We start from the raw sequence: 15,250 nt of genomic DNA on the forward strand, positions 1-15,250 counted from the left end.
CAGAACCCGTGAGTTCCCGGAGGAGGCGATGCACTCTGCTGGCGAAGTCTGGTCCGTGCGTTTGATGTGCCCGCAGAGCCCCTGACCTCCCTGGGTTTAGTGTGTAACTTGCTGTGCATAAAATTCCCTGCATTAATTTTCAAAACACTTGCCCAAACCCAAACTAAATGTGGGTCAGTCTTCCAAAGCTGTGTGAAGAGGCATATGTCTTCCCTGGCAGCTCCTGTTCCGTCGGGACACCTGCCACGCGACCGTGTCTTCTCATTTGTGTTTGGACGGAGCGCGGGAAGCCGTCCGGCAGAGGTGACCCTGCAGATCTCCCTGGAGGGGACGTCCTTGGCATGGTGACTCCCGTAGGGAAGCCCGTGTTTATCCTGCTTTGAACTGTTGCCTCCAGATCATAGATAGGGGCCGCACAGAGCCCAGGCGGCACTACAGTTGTTCACAATTCTGACACCTGAACAAACGGGAGCCCCGGCGGGTGCACGCAGCCCCCGGGGCCCCAGGACCCTCATGCGTCTGAGGAAAAGTAGATGCTGCTGGCGTAGGTCTCCGGCATGAAACACTTGGACCATAACACGGGCACGAATGACGCCAGGACAGGGAAGTTTCCAGAGTTCTTGGAGCACATGGCCTCCAAGCCCATGAGGAAGAGCACAGCATTGGCCAAACCGCGTCCACCCGGGTCTGCGCCACCTGCCCTCGGGGACTCCAGCCGCGACTGCACGCCAGGGGCTGAGTGTCCTCAGGCTTCCGGCCGGTGGATGGGACATCGGGCACGGCAGGAGCCACACCAGGTCCCAGGGCCATGTGGGGACCTCCCATGAATGGGTGTGGGAAGGATGCGCTACCACAGGGCTCCGAGCTCATTCTCGGTGACGCCGCGGCTCCTCGAGCAGACCCCACACAGCCCCCGTGTGCCCACACCCGTCCGCAGCCAGGAGGACCCCTGCGGGAGCCACCCAGCCTCCACCGTGACGTCCATCCACACTCCCCTCAGGCTGGGCGTTGGGCCTGCCTCTCTCAGCATCCGGGGGCTGGAGCCCCGGAGAGGAGAGCCCGAGCTCCGAACATCGCGGCAGAGACGGCTGTGTCCCCGTGACCTCTTGTCCAGAAAGGCTTCCGTCCGCTCACCCCGTCCGCTCCTGATCATGTCCTCCCTGCGGCCGAGAACCCAGTGGACAGGTGGTGCAGACCTAAATGTTGGTCCCACGCTGGGCCGAGGATCTTCCGACACGACAGTGGGCCAGGTGCCTCGTGGGGAGGCGCGCACAGGCCCCCGACGGCACCAAACACTCTCCCTCCAGGACTCCCGCCAGGCAGGCCGACTGCACAGCCTTTCCCGGTGTCCACGAGGACCGGTAGCCCCTGGGCTCTCGGGACAGCCTACAAGGTGCTGAAATGCCAGTCAGTCAGCAGAAACATCACGCCTAAGCAGTTGAATGAACATTTCATTATTTGTAATGGAGTAAATTGGCACCTCCCCCAAGCAGCGGAATTTCCATGACGTAAACCGACTGTCAAGAATCCACGCCGGGGGAGCACGTGGTCTCCCACGCCGACTTCCTGCCGCTAACGAGATGCATCGCGGCCCCGCGTCATTCCACAGATGGGGCCAGGCTGGGGTGCGGGAGCTCCAGGAGGGATTGGGGAAGGATTGTCCACCCCCCCGTGGCCCTGCAGATGCCCCCACGTCCCCCCCCCGCCTCCCGCTGGCAAGTCCCCCGGGGCTGCTGGCCGGGGCAGCGGCGTCATGAGCGACTGTGTGTCCCCATGTCCTGAGCCTGCGGCCCCGCGAGGAGCAGCGCGTCTGTTCCATCTGCCCGATGCCACGTGGCGTCTCGCCCTCCGATGTGCAGACGTGTCGTGAGTGTGGCCTCGGTCTTGGCAGCTCCCGGCGCCTTTCACGCCAGGCAGAGCTTCTCAACCAGCCCCGCTGACGGAGGCCTGGCCCACGTCAGCGACGTCCCCCATCATGATGACAACGTGTCAAAACAAAGCAACGGATCTTTAAATGTTTATATTTTCGAACACTCCAAAAACTTCACAAAGTCATGTGGCCTGTCACAAATCTCTTGGGTTTTGTGACTTAGATGTTCTAAGTGTCAACATTACGGGTGTGTGGGGGCTTGCAGGAGAGTCTAGACCCGACCTTCTCCAACGCGGACGCTTGTCCGCGGCAAGCCTCCAAGCCGGCCTCACGCACTGTGCGAAGACCTGCAGCGACCGCGCAGGCCCCCGCAGCCGGCAGCACGTGGACGCGGCACACAAGGGTCAAGGGGACACGAGCGCCGTCAGGGTTTCATGCCCAAAGTATCCGTTAAAAAAAGAAAATCCCCAACAGAAGATCCTCATTTCTTTTTGTTCTTTAAACGGACATTCCCTTTCTGTTTCTTCCCAAATGGAGGCTCTTGTGGTTGACCGTCCCACGTCTGTTTCCGCAGAGACCACCCCCGGTGGGGGGCGTCCAACACGGCGCTGGCGAGATGGCTGCCCCCGGCCTACGAAGACGGCATCAGCGAGCCCCGGGGGTGGAACCCCCACTTCCTGTACAGCGGCTTCCCGCTGCCCCCGGTAGGTGACCCCGACCCCGGGACCTGGTCCCCGCGACGCTGCCAGACCGCCCCCATCGGGGAGGACGCCCACGGCTCCGCGCAGGCTCCGGGCAGCGGGCGCAGAGCCCCTGCTCTCCGTCCCCACAGGCCTGCACCGGGCGGCTTTGTGCCCCGCTCCCCGCCTCGGGGCCTGAGAGGCGGAGAGATGAGCGTCACCAGCAGGGACAGGGACAAGGCAGACTTAGATTAAGGCTGACTGTCGGCTCTTCACAGTCATTTCAGTATCGGGGGGTTTGTGCTTGTTAAAGATGTATTCATTTTGGGGGAAGAGTAGACGGAGAGGATCCCACGCACACTCCCCACTGGTCCCGGAGCCCAGCGTGGCCTTTGACATCACAACCCTGAGATCACGACCTGAGCCGAAACCGAGGCTCGGTTGCCTGATCACCGAGGCACCCAGGCGCCCCTTATTTTGGCGTTTTGATATAAGTTCCTTTACCCGAAGGCAGAGGAGGAGGTCTAACCAAAGATACTTAAAAGTTAAGTAATTCACTCATTTATGCAAACTGATGGTTGCTGCTTTACTCCCGGAGGCAAATTACTTGCTAAGAAAACTCATATACAAGCCACTGATCGATTTGGCTAAAAAGTGGATATTTTGCTCTCAATTTGCCTATTTGCTTTCGTGAATAAATCAGTCTGCCTGGTCTTATACTACGTATGACAGTGGAATTCTCCAGAAATACGACAGTGACAGTCTATTCCGTGTGAGCACGCTCGGGGACCGGAACTCTGCCCCCAGACCCGTACCTCATGCGCACACACAAGGACAATTTCTGGACAAACGCATGAGATGCTCCTCACAGGTGTTACCTCCCGCCCCCGCACAGGACTAATGGGGATGTGGACCTTCCCTTACACCCCCTGCTTGATTTCTAAATGACATCTGAGGTGATCAGCTTCCCTGGCCGTTCGCGCGGACGGCCGCCGAGCAGGACGACCGGTGCCCCTCAAGCTGGGAGCGGCCTCGGAGCTGGTGGCCGGGCCCTGGGGGAGGGCACGGGCCCCCCGGCTGCACTCGTCCCTGTCCCTTTCTGCAGGACACTCTCGGCCTCCGTTTGACTGTCCCTAACAGACGTAGTAACACCTTCCCCATCCTGCCTGATGCCCCAAGGCCCTCTGGGCTCAGCGTAAAGGGACAAGGATTCTGTAAACCCGTGTTTCCCAGAATCACGTGGCTACTTGCAACAACTGGAGCTCAAACATTGTTAACGTGGGCTGCTGGGCTCCTGCACAAACTACTCCACGTCACCACCGTCCAGTTCGGGAGGAGAGGCAGGGCTCACTGGGCTGCCGCCAGGCATGGACAAGGCTGTGGCGGATCGTCTTCCCGGGCCCCCAGGTCCACGTCCCCTCCAACGACAGGCGGGAGAGGCTCTCAGATTGCATTGGACCCACTTGGAACCTCAGAAGAGCCCCTGTGTCGAGGTCCCGGCACTAGTCACATCTGCAAACCTGTGGAGGCCTGAGAACAACCTCACGCCCCTGGCCCGCCCTCTGGGTCACGGCCATCACACCGATGCTCCCCGTCTGTGAGCGGGCGCCCCGACCCGCGGTCTCCCCTGTGTCCTCTGTCTCTGCAGATACCCACCCCACATGACACACTGGTCTCTCTCACAGGTCCGGGAGGTGACAAGACAAGTCATTCAGGTCCCCAACGAGGCCGTCACTGAGGACGAGCAGTACTCCGACCTCCTGGCAGCGTGGGGACAATACATTGACCATGACATTGCGTTCACCCCCCAGAGCACCAGCAAAGCTGCGTTTGGGGGAGGGGCTGACTGCCAGCTGACGTGTGAAAACCAGAACCCATGTTTCCCCATACAGGTAGAATCTTAAACTGTGGGACTATTTACTATGAACGTAACAGATGCCATTTAGAAATCAAGCAGGGGGTGTAAGGGAAGGTCCACATCCCGATTCGTCCTGCGCGGGGGCGGGAGGTAACACCTGTGAGGAGCATCTCGTGCGTTTGTCCAGAAATTGTCCTCGTGTGTGTGCGTGGGTGTGTGTGCATGTGTGTGTGTGTGCACGTGTGTGCCTGCTCTGACGCTTACAGCTGACGGGCCCTGCTGTGTGTGTCGTTCAGAACCTGTTGTAATTGGCCGACGTCGCACCATATTGTAAGCAGACACTCTACTTCTAAAGTCTGCGCGAGAACGCGTTAACCCATTCATTTGCGCACGAGCATTTAAGTTTCAAGCTTTGCTGTTTTCACACCGACCCAAATAGTGAAGCAAAGCGTGCGCCCGGACGTGAGCCGCGGTGCCCCTGTGTCTGCCTGCTGGGCTGCAGAGCTGGAGGGCGGTGGCTGCGGCGGGTCCAGCAGAACGGGTCTCCCTAAATACAGTTCTCATTTCCCTTCTCACCACGTTGACCCCGGCAGGAGCCCATGGCACACTAGGACTGAGGGCAGGGGACAGGAGTGGACGGGTCAGAGAGTGGCCCCCAGGCTGGTGACCGTGGCCAGCCTGGAGCTTCCCGGGTGCCCGCAGAGGCTGTGACGGCGTCTTCCCTTTCCCGCAGCTGCCCAGCAACGCCTCGGGGAGCGCCAGCCTCTCCTGTTTGCCGTTCTACCGGTCCTCTGCTGCCTGTGGCACCGGGATGCAGGGCGCCTTCTTCGGGAACCTGAGCTCGGCCAACCCGCGACAGCAAATGAACGGGCTGACGTCTTTCCTGGACGCGTCCACGGTGTATGGCAGCTCCCCAGCCTTGGAGAAACAGCTGCGCAACTGGACGAGCGCCGAGGGGCTGCTCCGGGTCAACACGCGCCACCGGGACGCCGGCCGCGCCTACCTGCCCTTCGCGCAACTCACTACCTGCGCGCCTGAGCCCGGCCCCCGCGGGACGACCGCTGCGCCCTGCTTCCTGGCGGGGGACAGCCGAGCCAGCGAGGTGCCCGCTCTCACGGCCCTGCACACGCTGTGGCTGCGCGAGCACAACCGGCTGGCCTCGGCGCTCAAGGCTCTGAACGCGCACTGGAGCGCCCACACGGCCTACCAGGAGGCGCGCAAGGTGGTGGGCGCCCTGCACCAGGTACGAGGTCCCGGGAGCGCCGGGGGCGTGGGGGCGGGGTCGGAGCAGAGCGAGGGATCCCAGCACACAGACAGGGCGGGGTGGGGGGCTTCTGGGACACACGCCACAGTCTGGACATGCCCCTGTGGGTCACGACCTCGCATCCCAGGCGAGCACATGCGGAGCCGGTGAAGCAGGAACAGGGAGACCACAGGGACGTGCGAACGGGGTTCGGTAGAGCTGGAGGGCGGGAACCCGTCCCTGTCTCCGCCAGCCTGTCAGACCCGCTCCGAACTCCAACAAGGTGGCTCCCGGGGTTCCCGGTTGGGGGCTCTTGCCCCTCCCCCGCCGTGGAGTCCTCCGGCCGTGTCCCCTGACGGCAGTGTGCCCACGCCCCTCCCCCGGACGAGGGCTCCGTGGGCACATGCTGTCCGGCCTCGCGCTGTGCTCTGGCTGCTGGACCGGACGCGCACACTGGACGCTCGGGAGTGTGTGCGGCCCCGTCCCCACGTCACGCCAGGAGCCCCGCCCCCGTCTGCCCGGGACCGGGCCACATTTCTCAGCTTCACTGTTCGCTTTCAGATTCCGTGGAGTGTTTTTTCAGTCAACAGCTACTCTTCGGTGTTTTTTGCAAATATCTCGGAAACTCCAAAATGACAAGAGGCTGTGTTTAGCGTTGATAAACCCTTGCAGGGAGGTGGGCTGCGTCGGAGGGGTTCTTGCAAGGCCGTCCGTCTTTCCTGCTTCTGTGGTCTGGATCTCTCCCGTCCTGGAAAGCCTCATGTCATTGAAAGAAACATCTGCAGGTCAGAAGACAGAGAGCACGCCCGGTCCCTCGGCGGCTACCTCAGCTCTGAGCAGCCAGGCCCAGGGACACGTGGCCTGGCCTTAGCTCCCGTCGCCCCCACCCCTGCACCCAAAGCAGAGGCAAGCCTTCTGCCTCCTGACCCACAAAGTCCCACAACAGCCCCAATCCGTCCAACAGAGCCCCATGGTGCTCCTCACCAAGGCATTTACCCCAACTTCAGCAGCTCATTCCCCCGTGTCCCCCCTGCCCCGGACAGACAGCCCTATATGGGCATGTCCCTAGGGTCTCTGTCTCTACTGGTGGCCCTGTGGGTCAGGACAATGGGCCCTATGCCCCCTGGGACCCCAAGTCAAGCTTCAGAGAAGGGGAGAGGGAAGCAGAGGTCATTAGAATCTCTTCCACTGGAATTTAAAGCTGCCTCGTGCTCCTGGCGGGGAAGAGGACGGCCATTTCCCTTGTGGGGACAAGAAGCAGAAGCAGAGCCCTACCCACGCCGGGCAGCAAAGGCCACACAGCTCCTGTGCAGGGAAGGCTGAGGACACGTCTGGGGTCTGGGCTGAGGGCCGGGTTCTGCGTGACTAAGTCGTCCCTGCTCCTTACCCATCAGTGGCCCAGGGGCTTCTCACTCATCCCCGAACCGGCTCTGGGATGACCCATCAGACAAGGACCACCGGACCAGCCTCCAGACCCCGGAGCTGAAAGCAGGCTCAGTGGCAACCCGGGGCTCTGTGCGTCCACTGTTCTGCCGGCTCGGAGGCTACACAGCCGCTTCCGCTGCGCACCCACGAAGTGCAAATCAGAAAACACGTCCCACTCGGAAGGGACCCGTTCTGAGGGTGCAGGTGGGAGCTTTCTTCCAGCGTCTGGAGAAGGGGCTGCTTGCCGGCTGCCCGGAGAAGCTTCAAGCAAAGACCTTTATGTTCTCGACAGAACTGTTCCTATTGGCTTTTACCTCATCGGACGCCACTTATTGACCCAAATCCCTTCAATCCTGGAAGAATCTGATGCTGATTTTATAGGAAAGAGAATGACTGGTAAACCTCCCAGCAGAGCCCTTGTCCCTGACCCTGCGGGGGCACCGAACGGACACCACAGGACGACGGTGGGTGGCCTTGTTGCCACTGATGGGGCTTCTCGGAGGCATGAGCGCCGGAGAGACCCAGGCCGCCCACCGTTGTGCCCCCGGGGACCTCAGACTCGAGCAGCCTCCTGGGCGGCCACAGCCCCACCCCCGTCCCTCGAGGGGCCAGCATCTGGCTCGCAGAACTCCCGAGGACCAGAACAAACGAACCAGCACCTTTCTGAGAAGTCAGTCGGAGGCCCTAGCGCAGGGCAGAACAACGACACAGAGCCCATCCCGTCAGCGGACCGCGGGGTCCTGCCGTCAGGAAAGACGCTCGCTCCGGCCCGTGGGTCACACCTGTCCTGTCCCTTTAGAGAGCACGCTGTATCTTCCATCTTGTTCACAAAACCCAGGCCCGGTCTGGGCTCCTGTGAGACCCCCGCCAGCCCCTTTCCTTCCTGTCTGTTGTGGCGAGCTCACGAGCTGGCAGACGCGCGTCAGGGAAGAAGGAGCAGCGCAGGATCCCAACGTGCCTTTCAATCTCCCAGAGCCAGGCAGAGGGTGGGTGCCCTTCAATGGGGGGTGTTTCCGTACGGCTTCTGGGGAGGGTCCTCCGCACGCACGGACCCACCAGGTAACAAATCCATCTGCCGTACGGAGACCACACAACAGACCCAACAGAGAAAACCGTGTATGTTTTCTACTCTCACAAAAACTTCATGAGAAAGGCTTTTCCAGAAAAGGAAGCCAGATCAGAGAGGCCATCCAGCTCCCCATGCACCAGAGTCACACCGCCACGGAGTGGGGGGGGGGGGGGGCTTGGAACTCCCGGGTCGGGATCTGGGCCTCCACGGCTCAGGCTCCTCGAAGCGCCCGGATCCCTGACTCCTGAGCTCAGGCGTTGCTGATGCCCACGGTGAAGGGGGCGAGGAGGTTGGGGGAGGGGTGCAGTGTGGCAGCCAGTCCCTTGTGGTGCACCCCAAGCTTTATGTGCCCTGCCCTGCCCTGGGAGTGTTTGGGGGTGTTGCTGACATGTCCTCCAAGCCCCATAAGTCTCAGAGCTGTGAGGATGCTCTTGGGATCCATTCACCTGTTCACCTGTTCCCTGACCGGGACGCCGTGTCCTTCCCGGGACAACTCTGGCCCCAGCGGATGTGCAGGAGAAAGTCCTTCCCTGTCGCTGGACTGACCCAAGTCCGGAACGTGGCCCTGCTGCCAGTCGCCCCTGCTCAGAAGCTCTCTGTTTTCCTCTCTCCATAGATCATCACCATGCGGGATTATGTCCCCAAAGTCCTGGGCCCCGAGGCCTTCCAGAAGCACGTGGGCCCTTATGAGGGCTACGACCCTGCCGTGGACCCCACCGTGTCCAATGTGTTTTCCACGGCTGCCTTCCGCTTTGGCCACGCCACCGTGCACCCCCTGGTGAGGCGGCTGGACGCCGACTACCAGGAGCCCCCGGGCCTCCCCCCGCTGCGGCTACAGGACGCCTTCTTCCGTCCCTGGAGGCTCCTCAAGGAAGGTGTGTCTCCCTTCACGCCAGGGCTCGGCCTCCCTCCGTTGCTACCCTGGACCACGCCCCCAGACCCTGTTTATCATGGCCCTGGGCCAGCCCTGTTGTTGCTCTGGGGGTCCCCAGAGACCAGACAGTCGTGATAAAGGACCCACGTGATCAGGGTGGGGGGGGACCGAGAGGTGGGCTTCTCCATAAAGGGTCCTGTGGAGCAGGCTGGTCCTTAGAGGTGAGGGAGCAGGTGCCCGGACAGACCCCGCTCTGTTCTGCGCCCCCTGCCCGTTAGACTCCAGCTTCCGCTTCCTGCAGACGTCCACTGCGGGGAACAACACGGAAGCTTCAGGACAGCCGCGCTCCTCTGGGTTCCCTTCGGACCCAAGGCCTGCCCGTGCAACCTGCTGGTCAGTCCCCGGGAACCCAGACAGGTGCTCACCCACCCCCACGGCAGAACCCCAGCAGCACTCAGAAATCCTCAGACTCGCGAAAAGTGAAGTCGTGACCTTACATTCGTGATCTTGAAGGGTTTTCCGTTCCAAACAAGCCGAGTTCCACCAGGACTCATGGGATGACCGCCTCTCGTCCCTGGTGTTTTCCAGGGGGTCTGGACCCCCTGGTGAGGGGCCTCCTGGCGAGACCAGCCAAGCGGCAGGTGCCGGAGCAGCTGATGAACGAGGAGCTGACGGAGAGGCTGTTTGTGCTGGGCAGCTCGGACGGGCTGGACCTGGCGTCCATCAACCTGCAGCGGGGCCGGGACCACGGCCTGCCAGGTGCGCCTGCCCCGCTCCTCCCTGCTCCGTCCCGCCTGGGCTGCGGGGCGGCCCCTCGGAGCCTCTTCTATCGGAAGCGGCGTCTCCGATCCCCGGCCACCTTCCAGAGCTCTGGTCCGTCCACGGGGAGCCCCATCAGGGACCATGGGGCAGGGCAGGAACAGTTTGCGAACAGGAGGGGCGGTGGTCTGGCCTGGCGCGTACTGGGCAGTGCGACGGCCGCTGTCCTGCCCGTGGGCCCCTCTCACCGCCCCCAGGCCGGCACACTCCTCCGGCTGCCTCCAGGCGGTCCCCCCCCCACTGGCCCATCCCTTGGCCACTCTGGGGGCGGGAACCCTCTGCTCAGGCCGGGCCCCGCCCCTCCTCCCACTCGCTGTGCGCACTCCAACCCGATCGCCTCCATCTGTCCAACGCTCCCCACCGCTCCCCGAGGCCTGCCCTCACGCCCTGCCCCGTGGCCTTTCCTCCTGGGGCCCCCGTGGTTCAGCTGTCTGGTCCGCTCTGCTAGCCATGCAAGGCCCCCTGCCGGCGGGTCCACGAGTGCAGACCTGCCTGTCGCCTGGGGCGCTGCTCCAGCTCAGGGCACACCCGCACACGCCCTTCTCCTGGACCCCCCCGGGAGCCAGGTGATCGGTCAGGACACGTGCTGCTCTGGCCTCCCCCTCCAAGCCCCAGGAGGTCGAATCCTGACCACTGCACAATACAGTGTCTTCCTACTGTGTCTGCGGACAAACTCTCCAGTAAGCCCCCGACCGTGGTGCTGGAACATTCCGGCACGTTCCGTCCTGCTGGGCACGAGGTCGTGGGGTGGTTCCTGCAGGCTACAACGCATGGAGGGAGTTCTGCGGCCTGCCCAGACTGCAGACGCGGGCCGACCTGCACGCCGCCTTCGCCAACGCCAGCATCGCGGGCCGGATCATGGACCTGTACGGGCACCCCGACAACATCGACGTCTGGCTGGGCGGCCTGGCCGAGACCTTCCTGCCCCAGGCGCGCACGGGCCCGCTGTTCGCCTGCCTCATCGGGAGACAGATGAAGGCCCTGAGGGACGGAGACCGGTGGGTGCCTCGGCCCGGCCCGTCTGCGGCCCCGGCACAGCCGTCGAGGGTCCGCCCGCCCCGGCTGTCTCCGTGGGGCCCCGGCCCGTCTGCGGCCCCGGCACAGCCGTCGAGGGTCCGCCCGCCCCGGCTGTCTCCGTGGGGCCGTGGGCCCATCACGTGGTGACGCCCAGACAGCCCCTACGCAGGTTCTCTCACGGGTCTGCCAAGTCGGGCCGGGGGCGCTGACCCAGGAAGGAGGCCTAGGCCCAGGGACGGCGTCCGCGCAGGGGCGGGTTTGCTGCCCTTCTGTCGGCGTGGCCCGGCCGTGTCCCGCGAAGGCCCCCGAGGGAGTCAGGAAGCCAGGCCGTCACTCCCGGCCCAGTGGGTCAGGAGGGAGGGGTCTGGGAGCCCTCGGACGCGGCGACAGCACAGGACACGCTGTCCGCCCAACGGGAGGTGCCCTCAGCCGCGGGCTCGCCTCTCCTGTGCAGGTTCTGGTGGGAGAGCAGCGGGGTATTCACCGAGGCCCAGCGGCGCGCGCTGGCCAGACATTCCCTGTCCCGGGTCCTCTGTGACAACACGGGCCTCCCCCGCGTGCCTGCGGATGCCTTCCGAACCGGGAGATTCCCGCAGGACTTTGAGGCGTGCGAGAACATTCCGGGGCTGAACCTGGACGTGTGGAGGGAGCCCCCTCCTCAAGGTGACGTGAAGCCCTTTTTAGATCAGGTTGTAGCACGTGGGTCTGTGCCACGAGGCATGCCCACGCGCTGCCCCACGTCTGTGCCGCCGCCGGGACCCCCAGTGGGGTGGGCAGGTGTGTGGACGAGCACGAGGGTGTCGGGGCACAGGGCTCCCGCCGGCCTCCGAGACGCTGTGCGCAGAGACACACCCGGAGCCGAGGAGCCGTGTGCCCGCTAGACTGCGGGAAAGACAGGGACGTGGGGGTAGGCAAGACGGGGGCCGAGGTGAAGCAGGTGAGGGAGACGGGGGGTGGGGAGGGGTGGGGGTTAGAAAGGGGGTGAGAGGGAGGGGGCGACGAGCAGGTGGGGGTGAGGGTGAGGGTGAGGGTGTGAGCACGAGGAAGGCGCGGGGCGCCGAGTGCTGTGTTGGGCGAGGACGGCGCCCTGAGGGGTCGGCTCAGGGCAGGGACTGACACGTAGGGGGAGGCTCCCCGCCATGGCCGCTGCCGCCCATCGTGCGCAGCCTGGACGGATCCCTGGGACCTGGGGTCCCTGCGGCTGCGGCCACGGAGACGGGGAGGGACCGGGAGTGAACGCCGGGTGCGGTCTGTCGCCGTCTGGTGCAGGTGACGCGTGTGGCCTCCCCGACGGTGTGGACAACGGGGACGTCGTGCTCTGCGGCGAGACCGGACGGCGCGTGCTCGTGTTCTCCTGCCGCCACGGGTTCCAGCTGCAGGGCCGGGAGGAGATGGCTTGTGCCCCCCGCGGCCTGCTCCGGCCGCCCGTGTGCCGAGGTCAGTGGCTCCTCAGACGCCGGCCTTCCTGACTTTCCCCCAGGCCTGCGGTTTGCAAACAGGAAGTAGAACGATTGTCGCCGGGAGAAGGGTCGGCGGGTGTCGTCCTCTTCCGCGGAGCCGTGCTGGCTCCGCACATGGCGCCCCCCAGGCCTCGTGCCCGATAACAAAGCCCCGAAACAGTCGCGTCCCAGCGCCGCCATCGGGGTGACGCCGGCGGGAAGGGGACGCGTTAGGGACCCGTGGGAAGAGCTTCCAGAGCCGCCGCCTCCTATGAAGCCCAAGAGAAGGGCTTCCGCTCGCACCAGCCCGGAACAGGCTTGTCCTCATCCCCGCATGCGTCTGAGTGTGGCCACGCGGCCGGCGCGAGCGCGAGTGGGAGCCTCCAGGGTCCGCCCGGGGGCTCCGTGCCCCACTCCGCTGGTTAGAACAGTGTCGGGGGCGGGGGGCGCTCAGGGGACGGGCCTGGGACCCCAAGTCACTCCTCTGGAGAAGCGGGCAGAGGGACACCCCCCAGGGGCCCTCTGAGCGCCAGACCCTGAGGTCGGGGTCCCTGGTGAGAGCGACCGGGACCCCCGCAGGAAGGACCCAGGAGCAGAATGCGTGACCCCGAGAGCGGGCAGGAGATGGTGGCCAGGGAAGCATGCTGGGAGCTGGAAGCGCCCCCGACTCGCAGGCCCATGGGCCACGGCCACAGCCCCGGCTGTCTGTTGGCTGTGCCTGGGGTCCGGGGCGGAGCCGCGTGCAGCTGGGCACAGGGGAGAGACGCACTCTCGCTAGGCGTCCGCGGAGGACGATGACGACTGAGGACGGCGTTGCTAACAGCGGCACGAACGTCGCTACACGCCCAGTTACAAACGGTTCCGACAGACAGTTTCTCCTCCAGAACAAGAACCGCGTCTCCGTTTCGGATGTCGGGACGGTCCTGTCCTGGGAGGGCAGCCGCGCTTCCTGCAGGAAGGTGGACGGAGACCGTGAGCCCCAGGCCCGAGGGCGAGTCCCGTGTCCCTGCCAGGCTCGCGGCAGCGTCTCGCGGCGGCCCGGGTCTCCGGCTGCAGAACCGGGTCCAGGGAGTGCCCCGATGGTAGCCAATGGCCCAGGAACAGCGGGGTCAGAGCCTGCCAGGGCCGGGGACGTGGTGCCAAACACACGACCACACGGGGAAACCTTTGCACCCAGATTCGCCCCAGCAGGCCGTGAGCGGCTGGGCTGGCGAGCACCCACGCCTCGTCAGCCGTGCGGACAGGGGACCGCCCCAAGAGCTCCCGCAGATTCGCCTTCCGGAAAGTTCACCGTGCAGGACCCCGCGTGCGTGTGCCTCACACCCTTTTTGCCTAAACGCATTCGACATGTTGATTTGGGCTGTTCTCAGTCTCTGTGACCCCGGAGCTCGATTCCTCATGCACCTTCTCAGCCCGTCACGCCGTTCCCCTTCCTTACCCCGCAGACCAACGACCACTCCCCCCACCAAGTGGGCCGCAAATGACCAGGTGCCCGGCACGTGCCCGGCTCGTACTGACCGCTGGCCGTGAGCCTCCTGAGCCTGACGGCTGCTCCTGGGGGTGACGGGGTGACGCTGGCGGACAGCTGGGGCGCAGCCCGCCGTGTAGCCACGGTTCCTGGCTTATAGGGGTTCCGGCAACAGAGAAGCAGCTCTGGGTTCCCCTGCACGCCCAAGTCCAGACCTGCATGGCGACCAAGACCTGGCTGGGCAGGTCGGGCCTGGGAAGGCCTGGGAAGGCCGACCCCCTCTCGCTGGACCTCATTCCCCGCTGGCCATGACCCGGTCCGTGACCCCACATGCCTGGCCTGAACCGCCTCAGCAGCTTCCCAGTCTGCCTCCCAAGCCCACGGCCTCTGTGACTCCACGTCATTCCTTGGACACAGGATGGCCCAAGAGAGTGTGATGGCCGTGTCCTCCAACACGTGCCCAGGGACCCATAAAATACGGCGTCTGTTGACACTCAGACCTCCTGTGTTTCCTGGAATTGGCCAGAAAAGAAATGTTTTTTCTGAAGGAAAACGGACTCAGCGAGTCACCAGGAAACAGGCCTCAGGAATCCAGCGAGGGGTCCCAGGTTTCAGGCAGAAGGAGACGCGAGGGCAGCACCCCTTCCTCACCGGCTCACCGGGCCTGGGAGCCTCAGCTCCAACTCTGCACCGGGCAGCCTGTGCTCTCCTGTGGGCCAGGGTCAAGGGTCGTGGGGTCGTGGCCCGAGGTCTCACATGCTCTCTGAGGGTGAGCCGTCCAGTTGGAAGAGTCCGCGTGGACGCACAGACCCAGCCCCGCCCTGTCCCCCCATCCCTTGTCCCACACCGGGCCACATCTCACTCGAGGGGGAGGATGCCAGCCTCCTGGAGAGGCCCCATGTGGATTGCGGGCCACTGCCCAGTGTGCCCAGCTCGCCACGAGCTGCCGGTGGCCCCACGACACAGCCCGCCCACGCCCCCGTCACCTCCGCCTACGCAGGAGCACGTGGCACAGAGCTTGAACGGACGTGAGCAGCAGCCCAGGTGGGACAGGACAGCTTCAGTGCGGGCAGGTGTCCCCACAGCATCACAGCCACACCACGCAGCACGGTCACAGCGTGGCTGTCTGCCGAGCTGACTTTGGAGGGCACCCTCTGGTGGCAAGAAAGCGGTGCTCAGGGACGGATGTGGCCCAAGAGGGACATGGCTGCCAGGGCACCGGGGGTTCTAGATTCCCTTGCTCACGGAGCAGGGAGTGGAAAGGAGCCCCCAGGGTAAGGGCCACAGCGGGGTCAGGGAGGACAGGGCCACGGCCTGACCTCCGTGTGGTCTGTGCAGACGTCAACGAGTGTGAAGACGCGACTGCCCCTCCCTGCCACCCATCGGCCCGGTGCAGGAACACCAAGGGTGGCTTCCGCTGTGAGTGCACAGACCCCTACGTGCTGGCGGAGGACGGGACGGCGTGTGTAGGTAAGAGCACCCTCCTCG

The 15,250-nt window shown here is 64.2% G+C and overlaps 1 protein-coding gene across 7 annotated transcripts in view; it reads left to right on the forward strand.

Annotated features, from left to right (window-relative positions):
* The window catches only part of TPO (thyroid peroxidase), a 48,416-nt gene that overhangs the window by 27,649 nt on the left and 5,517 nt on the right, over window positions 1–15,250 (forward strand). For 6 of the 7 annotated variants that reach the window (XM_082743049.1, XM_082743048.1, XM_082743045.1 and 3 more), the window contains 9 exons: window positions 2,445–2,574; window positions 4,236–4,442; window positions 5,142–5,651; window positions 8,762–9,020; window positions 9,608–9,778; window positions 10,599–10,836; window positions 11,310–11,518; window positions 12,125–12,292; window positions 15,101–15,232. In XM_082743049.1, coding sequence (XP_082599175.1) covers window positions 2,445–2,574; window positions 4,236–4,442; window positions 5,142–5,651; window positions 8,762–9,020; window positions 9,608–9,778; window positions 10,599–10,836; window positions 11,310–11,518; window positions 12,125–12,292; window positions 15,101–15,232 — 2,024 coding nt within the window. The remainder of the gene's footprint in view (window positions 1–2,444; window positions 2,575–4,235; window positions 4,443–5,141; window positions 5,652–8,761; window positions 9,021–9,607; window positions 9,779–10,598; window positions 10,837–11,309; window positions 11,519–12,124; window positions 12,293–15,100; window positions 15,233–15,250) is intronic. The other variant, XM_082743050.1, reaches the window with a different exon arrangement.

The sequence above is a fragment of the Mustela nivalis genome (genome assembly GCF_964662115.1).
Source record: "Mustela nivalis genome assembly, chromosome: 8".
In the NCBI taxonomy this organism is placed as follows: Eukaryota; Metazoa; Chordata; class Mammalia; order Carnivora; family Mustelidae; genus Mustela; species Mustela nivalis.